This window comes from Triturus cristatus, chromosome 11, assembly GCF_964204655.1.
Source record: "Triturus cristatus chromosome 11, aTriCri1.1, whole genome shotgun sequence".
In the NCBI taxonomy this organism is placed as follows: Eukaryota; Metazoa; Chordata; class Amphibia; order Caudata; family Salamandridae; genus Triturus; species Triturus cristatus.
In genome coordinates this window covers 633368443-633385393 of record NC_140594.1, presented here as the reverse complement: position 1 = coordinate 633385393, position 16951 = coordinate 633368443, and the positions used below count along the sequence as shown (strand labels likewise).

At 47.5% G+C, this 16951-nt stretch overlaps 2 protein-coding genes across 2 annotated transcripts in view; one reads left to right on the top strand and one right to left on the bottom strand.

Moving 5' to 3' along the window:
• LOC146785206 (claudin-15-like) overlaps nucleotides 1-16951 on the bottom strand; it is a 404144-nt gene that overhangs the window by 361733 nt on the left and 25460 nt on the right. The gene's annotated exons all lie outside the window — the stretch shown is intronic.
• Nucleotides 1-16951, top strand: part of PARL (presenilin associated rhomboid like) — an 86570-nt gene that overhangs the window by 55316 nt on the left and 14303 nt on the right. The window contains exons 8-9 of the mRNA XM_085634109.1: nucleotides 1933-2003; nucleotides 10314-10415. Of these exons, the coding sequence (XP_085490235.1) occupies nucleotides 1933-2003; nucleotides 10314-10415 (173 nt within the window). The remainder of the gene's footprint in view (nucleotides 1-1932; nucleotides 2004-10313; nucleotides 10416-16951) is intronic.

Below are 16951 nucleotides of genomic sequence, written 5' to 3'. Positions count from 1 at the left end.
TTAATGGTTGGTGGAGGATGATTATAGGAGTGAGATTTGGGGCTTTTGTTTCTCTTGTGTCCCACTATGGGGTTTGCCTACTAGTTCTCCATTTTAAATCCGTGAAGGAAGTCATAACTGGTCCCCCTAACTCCACCCGAGAATGTGTTGTGTGTATGTGGATATGTGTCACTGGCTTGCAACCAATATTTCCTGGAAGGATCATTTGTGCTCTGGATGAAAGTACAGTCCAGTACATACCAGTTCCAGCAGGTATCGGTATGATCTGAGACTGAGTGCAACAAAGTGACAGACTTTGCCCGGATAGTTTGGCCAAGTGGCACATACATCATAAATAGCCCACAGCAGAAACTGACTATGTGGAAGTGGTAAGGTGTGAGTTTCTCTCCCTAATGGTCACCATCATGATGTTGCTTCCTGATAGATAAATGCACTCTGTATGGATTGCTTCCTTCCAAAGGTTTAGGCGTTATTGTTTAATTTATTTTGTTGTTCATAAATGGGAACTGTCACCAAGACTGCATATAGGATCTCCTCTTGGCTACCCATTATTTACCGTTTGCCTCACTGAAGGTCTGCACACCTATGAGGAGAAAGGAGAGAGACCAAAGACCGAATCCAAGGTGGTCTTCCTTTCAGGAGTTATGGCCACATCCATAAGACTGTGGAAAAGATTCAAGCTTTTTAGCCATGCCGAAAATGTGGTAGAATGATAAGCTATGTGTGTTTAGAACCTTCCTTGAGTTTCTTGAACTTGCGATGCTACGTGACACTGCTGCAGTGAGTTGCTTAGTTGCTGACCACGACAGGAGATGGCCCAGCTCAACCGAAGTTCCAGTTTCAAGAAGCCCACTCGTTGAAGCCGTGCAGGCGTGAGGCCAGTTTGCGGCTCTGAGTGAGTCACCTCTTGCAGGTTCCCCCACCCCACCTCTGTCAGTCCTGACATCCGTAGGCCTGTGTCTAGAGTGTGGATGTACACAGTGAAACCCTGTGATAGGCACCATGTGTGGTCGCCTACCACGTTTGTGAGTCCCTGCACTCTTGCAGTCGTGAAGCAATGTTTGACACTTTATGTGGCATCCTATGTGGTAGCCCATAAACTCCTTGAGTACTTTGCTACCAAACCAGAAGGTGTTCATGTAAGTCGGCGTTTCCAAAATAATGAACCTTAGCAGCACAGAAGAGGGTTTCTCCCCTACACATCCGAAGCAATCATGGAGGCCAGAGTGATTCTGTCTTCAGCTGCATCTGTGACCTTCCTTCACTCCCTTTTCGTTAAGAACGTGAACGCTGGCACTGCTGCACATCGACTGACGCTGCCCGGCCTGCCCTCTGCTGCTGAGCCACTGTGTGTGTTTTCTCCATCTTCATATAGCTGATGGGCATTGATGACCACAGAGACTCAGAACAGCCCCAAACTCCTGGAAGCTCTTAACTCATGTAAATTGCTATGCTTATTGAAGATAATTACTATTTGTTTAGAGACTGCAGACTATGTTCTTGGTAAAACTTGTATAATCGTCAACCTATTTTCCAGTGCATATCTTTCGTCCCCTATGCTTAATGTAGAAGGTGGTAGAACTGTAGTTGCTGTGAGAACCTCAACTATTTTGATGCTGTCGAACCGCAAGTTACTGTGCATGTTTGCTTAAAACCATAACCGTTATGTTCCTTTTTATGAAAGAAAAAAGTTTGGTCAGTCTATTTATTGAGACTGATACTTGCACGGCCTGATCTAGACGTTCTTATCCGACACCAGCCTCCAAGAATAAGCATAGTATATTCAACCTTACTTCCTTGATGTTTGTGTGGTATGTGCAGTTTTTATGGATATAAACATGGGTATATGGATTAGATACATCTGTAGCTAAAAATATACAATCACTGAAGAAATTGATGTTTTAATTTTATAATGTAAATCTTTTATTGTAGGTGTTATCTCAAGTTTTGCCAGCTACGTTGCTAAAATGGCCACAGGACGATTTGGTCCATCACTTGGTGCGGTAAGTATTTCATTCTGTTTGTTTTATTTGACTATATATTTTATGTGTCATGTTAACACACTTTTTAGGTCTCGCCTGGCGTAAGCAGCGCATGCGTGGCTCTAGCCAGGCGAGCACCTTTTGTAATCAATTCTGCGAGGGCTCTCATGCACGTGTCTGCAATGGACAAAGATGGCTGCTCTCGCCATTTGTCCATTGCAAACAGCATGCGAGTGTTCGTGGGACTGTGTGGACAGTCCCACGCCATTTTGTTGCCATAGTAATAAAATGCCGCTTTGCGTGTTTTTTGTTTTTTTAATGTCAGTCCCCCCCGGGCACAAGCAGGCATCCTCTTCTGTCTTTTTGCTCAGATCAGCCATCCTCACAGAAGTGGATGCCTGCTTTTGCCCCGGGGGAACTGCAGGACAGCTGTTAGCATTTGCAATGCAATAGGTCTCGCATTTATGCGAGTTTGAGCTATTGACATTGCAAATGACAATGCCTTTTATTTACGTTTCAAAAACAAGAATAAAAGGCATTGCCAATTGCAATGTCAATAGCTCAATCTCGCGTAAATGCGAGACCTATTGCATTGCAAATGCTTGTTAATATTGATTTTGGATAAATAAGCGGATATGTGTCCTGTATATTAAATAATAATTTTTTTAGGACGCTGAAGACTATACAAACACTGTAAATCTGCATTGCATTAATTTCGTTAGTCAGATTATTTTGAGAGAGTACTGAAAGGTAGGGCATGTTGGTGAAATTGTACATGGTGGCACAATGCCTTATCTTGACTTCATTCAGTATCCAAGCATAATGCACGTATCCCATGCCTGTGCACATTTCGTTGTGCCTACATAGGAGGTTACAGCAAAGGTCTTCCAGACTCAGAGAACATACATACAGACAAAGAGACGAGCAGTTTTCTTTATTCAACATGAAGCATGTTCAAATCCGAAGCACTGTACATATCTGTCTTCACCTATGCATTCCAGTAAGACAGTCACCGACTAGTATACTTCTTATCTATAGTTCTTTTACTCCAGAAGATATATTGCACATCTGGTGCAGATTTTGCGATCTCAAACTTTTATCCACTGGCATCTTGATGCCCTTTTGCAGCCAGAACTCCTCCTGTCTCTCTACTTACTTGTGGAGTTTCCTTGGCACTTATTTACGGGAACCAGGTCTTTTAATTATGCACAACTAATACTAGGAGAAGCTGCATTGGTCTATTTGAGAATTCATAATCATTATGTCATGCAATGATATTTTTATGTTGAAAGACAGTATCATTGCTATCTTGTATATCAACAAGCAGATGGTGGATTATTCCCACCAGTGCTTTTCCTTTTGTTAATGAAAATAGGATCACATTTGTTAGTATTGGTTTAAATGGCAAAGTCAAACTAGTAGTTTAAAAACTGCCCTTCCAGGCTGGGAGCTATTTTAGACTTTGTCACACACAGGGATAGCATTATCCGTGCTGCAACCCTGGATAGACATATGAACTTACATGCCCTGGGTACCCTTGGTACCATATACTAAGGGCTTATAAGTAAGGCAGCTTATGCCATTCGAGGGTAGCCAATTCATCATACATTTTGTAATGGGTTAGAACATTGGCACCGAGGTCTGCTTCACAGGCCTTGGTGTTTTCTGAGTTGAAAAACCAGCAGCAGGGAGGAGCCAAGATGGCGACCGGGACGGCAGCGTAGATTCCCGGCTCCGTGAACCTCCGCATCCCGCACGGATATCCTGCATGAGATCCTTATTCTGCGCTACGAGATCGTGTTCGTAAACGAAAGTGGCAACCGATCGTGTGACCCTGAGGTTTCTGACTGCAGTACCGCCGGAGAAATCAGCGATTGAACTTTGCGGCCCGTGCGGTCCCGAAGCCGGGACCTCGAGTGGACGCCTTGGCCGGGCGGCAGTTTAACAACAGCGGCCTGTGGTGACTGGGTGGAGTCGGTCCGCCGGAGTGGTGCTCCCCTCGGCCTGCATTTTGCTGTGGTCGCTCCCCCCCTGCTGAGCGCTGCGGACCGAGGACATGCCCGGGTGTGCAATTCTCGGATTCTGTGGTGTTTGCCCCTGCCTTTGACGGTGAGCTGCCCGGACGCCGTCCCTGGTTCGGCCTGATCCTTGCGGGCTGCTCCCGGCTTTTTGCGGGAGCTGGTCCGTGGCGGAGACGACTATTGCCCGTGACCGCGCAACGGTTGAATCTGTTCCTCCCCCAGGATCCCTGTCTTCAGCGACGTGGACCTTGAGGCGTTGGTCCCGGGGTCCTGGCCCCAATACGAGTCGGGCCTTCCCAGCGGCCATTTTGTCACTATGCAGCCTACCATCCTGTCCGCTGGGACGCAGCGGGACTGGGGGTGTGTGACGGTCGGGAGTGTGGCAAAGCGATCGGAGAGAGCTGCTCTGGGGTACGGCGACCTCCTGGAGGCCCTTGGTGCCCTTCATTACTCCTTGGCTCATGGCGCCGGGGTCCTGGGGAGGAAGCTAGATGGTGTGGTATCAGCGTTGGGACAGTGGCGGCATGCTGGTCCACAAGTACACAGTGGCTTTCCACACTGCACACAGGAGGAAGATGTTGCGGCCCCCCCCGCGATTAGTGTACAGCCGGACACTCCGGACAGTATGCTACCGTGTGGTCGGCTAACTGTGGGCTTGATCTGCTCCGGAGGTATTGGCCCTGAGCGGAAGATGGTGGCCTTGTCCCGTGCGCAATCTCCGGCGGCCCAGGGACGATTCCAGCAACGTGTGTCTCATTTGACTGCTTCAGCCTGTCTGGACCTTGTGTGCAGTGCAGATCCTGGGGCGGCACTGGAAAAGACGCCCCCCCATGAAGCGGTCCGTGCTGATGCTCAGAGACTTCCACCCCACCTGTGTGCGTCGCTTCCCGACTGTTTTTGGACACTCCTGTACCTTGGGACATCGGACATTGTGCTGGGTCGAGGGGCAGGCATGGGCAGAATCGCAAAGAGCGGTCAAGGCTGAGGCTGATCCTTCGGGAGTGGTCACCTAGTAGACAGGCGGACTCATGGTTGCGTGCTCTCATGGTTATTCGCATAGTTGGTGCATAATGCTCCCCACTCCCCCCCTCCTTTTTTGATATGATCAACTTGGTGTTGCTAATTGTTTGCTGTGGGGAGACTTCACCGTGCGGGAGGGAGAAGCCGGGGGTATGTTTTGAAGGCCCTCCTCCAGTTTATTACATTCCCTCCGCCCCCCCGTCTGGGGGGGCTCTTTCTTACTCCTTTTTTCCCTGTCTTTTCTATATTTCGGGTCTAGTCCCAGGGCGACAGGCACACTGCTGGGGGGTGGGGCCATACTCATTCGCAGAGGTGAAGGGTGGGGGGATGGGGGAGGGGACTCTTTAGTCTTTATCTCTTTTTCCATGGCCTCTTTTTTCTTCTCTGTTTCTTTTTGCTTGTTTTTCTGGGATCAGCGCGGTACACCTCTCTTATTGTGAATCGCTTGCTCTTAATGTGTGCCACAGTTTCCGGGGGGTTCGCTGGGCTTTAGGTACGGGGACCTGTGGGCGCAACTATCTTTGATATTTCTCCCCATCCGTACTTTCCCGTGTCTGCGCCATTGATTCAATGTATTGCTGCTTGCTGCTTGCGTCTCTTATCCTTGCCCCTTATCGCTGTTGGGAAACTGTTTGGCACCTGATCCTACTGTTTTGTTTTATTATAAAATGAAAAACCCTTTCTCTCCTGGTGTCCTACCTGAGCGGCTCATTGGCCGGACTATACTGTATTGTAGACTTTGCTCTCCGAGGTGCCGCCTGTGTTTACATGTGCTTTTATTGTTCTGATTGCTTAGCGGCCGGCCCCGGGGGGTTGTAGGCCCCTACGTGTAAATGATTGAAACGTCAATAAAGGTTTTTCAAAAAAAAAAAAAAAAAAAAAAACCAGCAGCATTTGTTCAAAACTTTGGGGGTCGATCATAGAAAACAGGCATTTCCTTATATTACCCACCTCCAGACGAAAGGTGATGGGTAACTAACTCTTTTCCTGGTAGTTCCCATCATCTAAGTGGAAGAACATGGAAAGCTGTCTGCATTGGCATGGTCAGTTGCAAGTCTGTGTTCCACTCTGAACTAGATACCCGGTAGGGAAATGGACCGTAGTTTGGGGTTCTCTCCTCTAATCTGCATCAGCCACCTGAGAGGTCTGTGGTCAGTCTGAACAGATTCCTAAAAAAGTAGGGTCTCTGCTTCTTCTGAAAATAAACCACAACAAGGCACTCCAGCGCTGCTCTCTAGGAAGGAGTTGCCTCCTGATAAAGGCAACTGATTGATCCTGACCCTAGTCATTCAACTGTGACAACACTGCCCCAATCCCTTGTTCTGAAGCATCAGATTGGACAACAATTTATTTGTTAAAATCAGGAGCCTTTACGACAGGTGCTGGGCACAAAGCTTCCTTTAGGGTGTCTATGGCCTTTTGATATGTCAGTCCAGGTGATTTTCTAGGCTTTTTCCTAGAGGTTGGCTCTGTCAAAGTTGCCACTATTTTACCATAAACTTTGACACATTTTCTGTAATGCCCAGTCGGGCCAAGAAAGGCTTTGAATTGGGGCTGTGTCTTAGGAGCTTTCTATGCCAGAATTATCTGTTTATATCCCTTGTCCTCACTGAACCCTTTCCATTCAACTGGCATAGGTTATTTCCCATGGGTATTAGTTGATCTAAATTTCCAAGATGATGAAACATGATGGCAAGTTTGCTGAACCTTGTTCTAACATATGAATGAATAATTTATATATAAAGTAGTTTAAGGGCTTTTTTTCCTTTTAGTGCATTTTCGTGTGGGCGTATGTTTCCATTTAGTCTGTGTACTGGGTTGAGTACTTGGTGTAAATTGATGGATATTTGTATGTGGTAGGCTCAGGTTTCATTGAGACTGGAATTAGCGTTTTTCATGCAACTTGAAGAATAAACATTTTGTTTTTAAATCTGTGGGCATTTTTGAGATTTCTTGACATTTTTTCGCCTTAGAACTTGATCATTCATATCTGTTGTTCCCCATATTGGATTTTGGGCATGTTGGCCTTATTTTACCCCAAAAGTTGTCTCTTTACTTTGAAATTTGTTGTGCTGTTTTAGTAATTTTTTCTAACATATATGCACTGCTTAAATACTTTACATTGTGGCTTTCTATTCAGCCTGACTGCTTTGTGTCTCATTACCAGGAATTGAACACAGGTGTATTTTATATAATTTGTGTTATAACTAGTGTGTGGTAGCCATATGCTTTGAGGTTTACACTTGTGCACTCGAAATAATAATCCACTTTCGTAAAGCTATGCTTTCATGAAGTAAGTTGTTTTGTAGGCGCGGCTATCGCTCAGCCCGCCAATAAGGTACTAGTATGACGATTTAGGTGCCATTATTTTAGACTGAGGTTAGTGGAGAAGGAATTACTGTGCAGTGCACAGACTTTAACGCATACATCATTTGGTAAGGTCAGTATTCATGTGGCAATTTAAATAGTATTTCCTTTTTACATTATATTCACAGCCCCGATTTTCGTTTTGTGAATTAGCAGTTGCTTCAGTCAATTTTATGCCACTTTAGGGTGCTGGTTAGAGAAACAAGTAACCTGTATCTGCAAAGCCTTTGTGTGCTTGAAGGTGCTTGGCCATGACCCCTTGTGATCAATGAAACAGTTCTTTCTCCCCTTCCACAGATTAGGATTGGCTTGATAAAATAGTTGTGCAAAGCAGAGACTAACTAGAGGGCTACAAGGTGAAACCGCTTTTGTCCAAAGCACTACTTTTTGCTGCGCCAAGACAGCAACCATGTCACCTAAACTTTTAGAGTGACCCACGCACCCACGTAGAGAGAACTCTTGATTACATTCCCCAGCTCTGTGACAAAAGATTTAGTAAAAGATGGTGGATCCATCACATATTATAGGAATTGGTAGCAGATAACTGTTGGGATGAAGCGATCATGCCGTCACACCACTAACTACCTTCTTCCTCCATGTACAGTGGTAAACAAATGTGCAGTCACGATGTACATGGCAGTCTGACTGCTAAGACTGACTGTGCTACACATGTTCCCAGAAGCCTCATAGGAAGTTTGGTTTGGGGACCAAGCAGAAGAGAGATATTCCAATGATGTGATTGTTTCTAAGACTCCTCTTGGTCTGGATCCACCTGGCATGCAGATGTGTGTGGTTTAAGTTGTAGAAAGTTGGCTACAGGCCATCCTATTACAGCTCTCTATATGCATATTCTCCTGTAGTTGACTTCTCTATTCTAGCCACTCCTTTTCTTTTCTTCTCATTCCTCTGCACTCATTCTCTTGGTGTTGGCCTTCTGTAGATATAGAGTAGGATGTTTAATTATTCTTCCTGTCTTCTGCCCCGCTTCTCTTCCTTGGGCAGGGATGGCAGAGGTCTGTGTTGTCCGTAAGTATGCATCCATCCTGATGTGCCATCCTGCGTGTGCCTGTATGATTTATTTAGAAGTGAATTTCGAGTCCCCAGCCGTGTGCTTTCTAATCTGTCACCAACACTGACTCGGCGGTGTGCAGATATTTATTGTAGTCACATTCATGACTTCCAGCTGCTGCCGATAGAGTGCCCCTGTTTTAATTTCTATACTAACAGTCTTCATTTTCTGATCAACTGGCCCATGCTCCATATGGCCCTGACCAGTGGTGGCAGGGGTGGTAGAGAATACTTCTAGTTTGCCAGACGGCCAGTAGGTCTTGGGCAAAATCAAGACAAATGTTATGTCATGTTGGGTTGTTATGGGCCATTAACATGGTTCACCTAGTCCCAGCTCCGCTCCCATTCCGAAGTGAGGCCTCTTGGGAAATTGGGACTTTCTGATAAGTGACTGACCCATCAAAGGCCCTAAGGTTGCTAAAAGGCTCCTGCTACTTGTTGGTAAGTGTCTATTTCTTGTTGCGTCATTACCCACTCCTTAGTGGTAGACTGGCCTTTGGCAAAACAGGGAGCTATTTGACATGTGACTGGCTGCTCTATCCCACACCACCTACTAGGAAATCTATATCATGTGGATGACTCAGTACCAGCGCAACCTAGTAGTCACTTGTTACTGTTTGTTAAATTCTTAACTGCTTCCCTATTTCTACCAACCTCCATGACTCTGAGGTGTGGCAGTCTTTTTGTGGTGTTCTTTAGAGGCCATTGTAATGCGGCTATTAAAATCACTTTGTCTCAGGCCAAACTACAGCATACTGGCCAAACATACAAAATGTTCTACTCATGCCAGTGAGTTAAGCCAATGTGTCTGCCGTTAACGTGCTAATACACGTAAAGGGAGGCATAAAGAAATGCCGTTTCATGTGTTGAACAAAGCAAAAACCAAAGGAAATGATGGACGGAGTTTTGAACATTGCAAGCACTCACCCCCAGTCAACTGATCTGGGTTTAATCCATCACCGTTCTTTAGCCCACTCTGCCACCCCAGTTCAGACATGGCCATATGAAAATCAGTCTGACCCTGTGCCTCATGGGAACAGTCCAGCCCGAACTGCCAAGCCATGTCTTCCCTGGACCGGAAACAAGCTTCCTAGGACCGGTTTCTGGCATTTCAGCCGACTTCAGCCAGGCTTGCTTGAATCCAGTGGCAAAGTGAGCAAGGGACTCACGTCTGAGCATACCCTGCCAACTTATGGCGAACAAAGCACAAACCAAAGGAAATGATGGACGGAGTGTTGAACATTGCAAGCACTCACCCCCAGTCAACTGATCTGGGTTTAATCCATCACCGTTCTTTAGCCCACTCTGCCACCCCATTTCAGACATGGCCATATGCAAATCAGTCTGACCCTGTTTCATGTGTTAGCATATAAATGTCTGACCTGTTGAGCTTAACAGTGCTTGTTCAAAGCACTTTCTGTTAAAATTTGTCTGACACAACCATCAGTCACCACATATTGATTTCAGTGCCACCTCAGGAACAGTGACTTTTCAGGAAAAGATATTTATTGATTCAGCTGGGGCAGCTGAGTGACAAGCTATTTTAATGCCTATGTATAGGACTGACCAATCCCATTCATTTAGTTCTGCGCATCGTTTTACTAACTGCTTTCACCAATTGAACAGAATATGTCAATAGATAGTTACATTTTAGACCTTTTTGTGATTTGTAGATTTTTCTCCTGGATGTGGTCCACTGGGAATGTGATAGGGAGTCAGAGGACTTGGAGATACCTTTTTAAATGCTTTGATTACTGTATGAACACTGTTAATATGATGAAACCAACATGCGGTAAAACAGATAAATATATATGTATATATACATAAGATTGTTAATATGCTTTCTCTTTTTCAGTCAGGGGCCATTATGACAGTCCTTGCAGCAGTATGTACAAAGATGCCAGAAGCAAAACTAGCAATAATTTTTCTTCCTATGTTCACGTTCACAGCTGGAAATGTGAGTTCTCGATTGGATTAATCCGTTTGATGTTTCAAAATATAATAAATATGTCTTAAAAGAATATGACAGACTAATCTACTGAGGACAGACAGTAGTTAGTCCTGGTGTCTGTACTTGGGCTATTAAGAAATTACATCTCCAATTTTTTCTTTAAGTTTGAACAAACGTATGCCTTGTGTCTGTTTTAAAAATGTTTAGGATATGCTTATGACTGAATGAACACCATTCAGATAGAAGGTAAAAGAGTAAAACCTTTAAATTTATTGTTTGCTTATTTCTATGCTCTACTGAGAACTTTCCTATATGACAAAATAAGCATTGATTGTAATACGCATCTTAATCTGTGCTGCAAAAAAGCATCTCTTAACTATTCTTCATGAAGCCATTTTACAATCCTTCTGTAGGCTTTTTCCACTGACTTAGATCAGACATGTTGGGAAATTTCATACAGGCCGGGTCCAAAATTATGTGTGTGCGCATACACATATATGTTCTCTCTGTCTTCCTCTCTCTCTCTCTCTCTGTCTTACCCCCAAGGAAAATGAAAACACCGTCGCTATGACATCTCCTGCTCTGGTAGTTGCCTTGTCAGTACTAAAAGAGGCAGTCTTGCTTCAAAGACTACAAGTACATTTTGCAGCATGAGCACAGGGCTCAGAAAAACCCCAGGTGCTGAGTATAATGCCCCCTACATCGATACCACAAGCCCCAGTCTTTCTCACAGTCCTGTCTGTGATCAACTATAATTATTATGTTGACCCTGGATGGAGGTTTTTACTTCTTTGGGAACAAAGATTTCCTAAACGCTTAATCCTTGTGTATTTTTACCAGAACGTCCCAGGTAACAGCAAGAGTCCTGTGCTGTGTAATGTTAAAGCCATTGAAAGAAAATATAATGTTCGAGGCATGTGGGCTGCTGAATTCATATCTGTGCATAGATCGCCGCCTAGTGTTGGGTCCGGATGTTTGCACGTTGTTGTCCTGGAAGAGTCTTCGAAGTATCCTGGGATAGGTGACTCCTCCCCTGGACTACAGTGCGCATGGGCATCCTCTCCATCCTCAGATTGTTTTTTTCCGCCATTGGGTTCGGATGTGCTTATCTTGACTCAAAGTTAGGAAAAACTTTTTCCAGGCCAAAAGGCCTTTAGTTCGCGTCGGTACTGTTCCCGATCGGTATCGATAGTATCTTTGTTAGTTTACTAACTTCCAGAATCAACTTTTTCACCTCTTGCCCGACCATCGACCCGACATCGACGATGGAATCGAGGACACCATTCAAGCGGTGTCCTGTATGCAATGCGAAATATCCCCACATCGACGTCCATCCGGTGTGCAACAAATGCCTTTCACCGGATCATGACGAATCTACATGCATGGCCTGTGCCCGATTTCGATCCAAGAAGACTCTCCGGAATCGACGAGCGGCGAGACTCGAGGCATAGCAAACGGCACCGGCCCCGGCCGACATCTTCAGCGCCGAGACCGAAGATGTCGAAGAAGTGGAGAACCTACCCTCCAGTCCCGCTTCCGAACATGACTCCGGATCGGAAGACGTCGACGATACACTCTTTCGCAGAGATGAAGACGACACCGAGGTAGGAGATTACAATGAGGCCTTAGGGGCCGAAGAGAGTAGCTCCGGTGACGAGCAAGGCCTACCCGTCCAGACTGAGGACATCCCAGTGCACCAGTCTATGGCCCCGGTCGAGGGATCGCCTTCGGGCCTTACCCAAGACCTATCCCGCAGTTCTTCGGCCCTGCCCTCGGGCCCGGCCTCGGACATTCAGCGGCGGCCATTAATACCCAAACCGGCTGGTTTCCCTTCTTCGAAACCGAAACCAAAAGCTGTCTTGGTTCAATTGAAACCAAAACCGAAAGTGGCGCTGGTCGGATCGAGGCCCTCCACACCTTCGACGCCGGCAAAACCCGTCGGCACCGAGCGCACCAAACGAGACTTCGGTGCCGAGCTTGAAGCGGCCGACGTCGGAGTCGACAAACGGAAAACGACCTTCGGTGCCACCAAACCTACTCGGCTCCCGGCACCGACGCAATCGGCTCCGACCCCAAAGGTCAAACTGCCTGCTGCGTCTACCACCGCTTCGACGGCACCACCAAAGCCACACTCATCGAAGACGTCGATGGCCATTCCCGCCCCTCGACTCGATGACTCACCGGCGCCGAAAAAGTCCACGCCCGCCTCTACGGAACCGGTCGGCGCAAAGGAATCGAGGGCGCTCCAGGTGCGACCCGTTGCTGCGCAACGCACCAAAAACAAAACGGTCCTCCAGGACGCGTCGGGCTCCGAGCCGATTACAGCTCAAACAGCCTCTTCGGCACCAGCCAATATTACTTTTGGCCTGCCACCATCCACGGCCCCGAAACTGTTCCAAATCAGGACCCGGGTCACCCACACCACAATCACGCCTGCCGAACGCTCTGCGGAGACGTCTCCATCACATCTCATCGACGCCGACACTGGCAGGATGATTATCCACAAAAGGAGGATAACTTCTGAGCCAGCTTTGGACTCCTTCCGGATCCCACTTAAGAGAAAGCTGCCAGTGGCTTCGGAACCAGTTCTTTACGAACCTTTCCATTCACCCTACCAGGATCCACAATCCTTCTCTCCCACACACTCCGACACGGATGCGTTGGAGGACTACATGGGTGAGCAAGTCCCCTACCCCGGAGAGATGGACCCTGAAGGCCAACAGGACCCTGATCAAGCTTGGGATGACCCTGTAGACCCAAGTGCACCTATGGATGCACAGGACCCGCAACTCTATGGAGCAAAAACATCTCCCACAGAGGACACTGCAGCGTTCAACGCTCTAATTGAACGTGCTGCGGCCAATCATGGGGTGCAACTTCACTCTGACACCATCGAGGACGACTTTCTTATGGATACTTTCGCATCCTCAGAAAGGAATATAAAGACTCTGCCCATGTTGAAGGGGGTCCTCAAACCAGCAAAGGACATCTTCAAGGAACCCACCAGGGCAAGAGTAATAAACCCCAGGATCGACAAGAAATACAGATCAGCGCCTGGGGACCCTACTTATATTAGAGGCCAGTTACCTCTAGATTCCATTGTCGTTGCGAATGCTCGCAAGAGGGCTCACTCGCAAACAACAGGTGACGCTCCTCCTCCGGACAAAGAGTCCAAGGTGTTAGAGACCTCTGGCAAACGGGTTGCCGCCCAGGCAGCTAACATATGGCGCATTGCCAATACTCAAGCGCTCCTCGCTCGCTACGATCGAGCGCACTACGACACATTAGAGCAACTACTCCAACATCTCCCTGACCAATTCAAAGAAGGTGCAGAGATCCTCATCAGGGAGGGACAGCTCCTCACAAACGCATCCATCAAGTGTGCGCTGGATGCCGCAGACACAGCAGCCAGGGCCATAAACACTAGCGTCATGTTGCGACGGCACGCCTGGTTGCGAATCTCCGGATTCAAACCTGAGGTGCAAAATAACATACTCAACCAGCCTGTCAACCCCGACTATTTATTCGGGCCGGAGGTTGACACCACCCTAGAGAAAATAAAAAAGGACACGGACACTGCAAAGTCCATGGGGGCTCTCCAGACTCAGTCCTTTCGGAGCGGCTCCTTTCGTCGCCCCGGAAATAGAGGAGCAGGTAGAGGACAGGGGTCCCAACAAACATACAACAAGGGCAATACACAAACCACCTACGATAAAAACACCCGGGGTGGATATCGTGGCTCCAGCACAAAGGGCAGAGGACGCGGCTACGGCAACACCAGGTCCTCCCCCAAGAACAAGCAGTGACGCCCTCTCCCTTCCTCCCGACCACATAACACCTGTCGGGGGAAGGCTACAAAGGTTCCTGTCCACGTGGAACTCCATCACCACGGACAGGTGGGTCAGAGATATTGTCAAATACGGTTACTGTCTAGAACTAACCTCCACTCCACCCACAATACCTCCAAAAAACCGTCCTATGTCCTCAGAGCACTTAACGCTCTTACAGCAGGAGGTGCAAAGTATGCTTCTAAAAGGCGCAATAGAGGTCGTACCCGTCCACGAGCAAGGTACGGGGGTGTACTCCCTGTACTTTTTAATACCGAAAAAGGACGGCTCACTCAGACCTATATTAGACCTGAGACCCCTGAACCAATACATTCTTTCCGAGCACTTTCACATGCTCACTCTACAGCAAGTCCTCCCGCTGCTCAAGCAGGGAGACTTTCTGGCCACACTGGACCTCAAAGATGCGTATTTCCACATACCCATTCACCCTTCACACAAAAGATACCTCAGGTTCACTGTTCAGGGGCAGCACTACCAATTCAAAGTCCTTCCCTTCGGCGTGACAACAGCACCCAGGGTGTTCACAAAGTGCCTAGCTACTGTGGCGGCACATCTACAGAGGCAGCACATACACGTCTACCCTTACCTGGACGACTGGCTCGTTCAAGCGAAGTCAGCCCAGCAATGTGCCAGCCACATGTCCTGCACCATTCACCTCCTTCACAGTCTGGGGTTCTCACTAAATTACCCAAAATCCCATCTCCAACCTGCACACGTACAACAGTACCTAGGTGCGACTATAGACACTCTGGCGGCCACAGCTCAGCCAAATTTAGTGAGAATCAACAGCATGCAAATGCTGATTTCCAAGTTCAAACCCCAACACTCCCTTCCCGCGCGAGTGTTCATGCAGTTGATAGGCATGATGGCCTCCTGCATCTTCATAGTCCCACACGCGAGACTACATATGCGCCCGCTTCAGGAGTGCTTAGCACGTCAGTGGAATCAGGCTCAAGGACAGTTGAAAGACCTAGTGTTGGTGAGCGATCGGGCATACAACTCTCTGCATTGGTGGAATCCACAAAACCTTTGCAAGGGCCGACCGTTCCAAGAGCCTGTTCCACAGATAATACTGACAGCGGACGCGTCTCTCCAGGGATGGGGAGCTCATGTACTCCATTACACAGTGCAGGGACTATGGACACAACAACAAAAGAAGATGCACATCAACCTTCTAGAGCTGATGGCAATCTTCCTGGCTATGAAAGCATTCAAAGTACACTTGTGCAACAAAATCGTGTTGATCCAGACGGACAACATGACTGCCATGTACTACATACAGAAGCAGGGAGGAACACACTCTCCACAGTTGTCTCATCTGGCTCAGAGCATGTGGAAGTGGGCCATTCAGAGGAACATGTTCCTCATGGCAGAACACCTCCCCGGCAAGGACAACCAGATGGCGGATCTGCTCAGCAGACACAGCCACCAGATGCACGAGTGGGAGTTACACCCATCAGTACTCCAACCGTACTTCCAGCAGTGGGGTCATCCAGAGATAGACCTATTCGCGACAAGCGAAAACGCAAAATGCCAAAGCTTTGCCGCCAGGTTCCCACATCCGCAGTCGCAGGGCAATGCGATATGGATGAACTGGTCCGGCAGATTTGCGTACGCTTTTCCCCCAGCACCACTGATACCGCTGGTGGCACGCAAACTCAGACAACACTCACTGACCCTCGTCCTGGTTGCTCCAACGTGGGCACGCCAGCCATGGTACACCACCTTTCTCGAACTTTCCGTGGTACCGCATCAAAGGCTGCGGGTCAAACCCGAGCATTTGACGCAGAACCATGGAGAGATTCAGCACCCAGATCCGCAACAGCTGAACCTGGCAATCTGGCTCCTGAAGTCCTAGAGTTCGGCTACCTTAACCTGCCACCTGACTGTATGGACATCATTAAGGAGGCCAGGAGACCCACTACCAGAGCTTGCTATGCAGCCAAATGGAAAAGATTCGTCATTTATTGCAATAATAATGACATTAACCCGCTAGACGCATCCATCCAAAACATTATTTGTTACCTATTACACCTATACCGATGCAATCTGGCGTACACCTCCATACGTGTCCATTTGACCGCAATATCAGCCTATCTACAAACCAGGCAGCACCTCTCTCTATTCAGAGTGCCTGCCATCAAAGCATTCTTGGAAGGACTCAAACGAGTCATTCCTCCAAGCCACCCACCGGCTCCAATATGGAACCTCAACCTGGTCCTAACACGCCTGATGGGTCCACCCTTTGAACCTCTACACTCATGCGAGCTTCAATTCCTTACCTGGAAAGTAGCTTTCCTAGTAGCGATCACTTCTTTAAGAAGAGTTAGTGAACTCCAGGCACTAACCGTTCAAGAGCCATTTATACAGGTCCACGCCAACAGGGTCGTACTACGTACCAATCCAAAATTCATGCCCAAGGTAATATCGCAGTTCCACATGAATCAAACTATTGAACTGCCTGTTTTCTTCCAAAACCCACAAACTGTCGCAGAAAGGGCACTCCATACACTAGATGTAAAAAGGGCCCTCATGTATTATATCGACAGGACCAAACCCTTTAGGAAAACAAAACAACTTTTCGTTGCCTTTGCCCCACACCACAAAGGTAACGCTATCTCCAAAGCAGGTATAGCCAGATGGATCGTTAAATGTATTCAAATTTGCTATCAAAAGGCTAAACGCACTTTAACG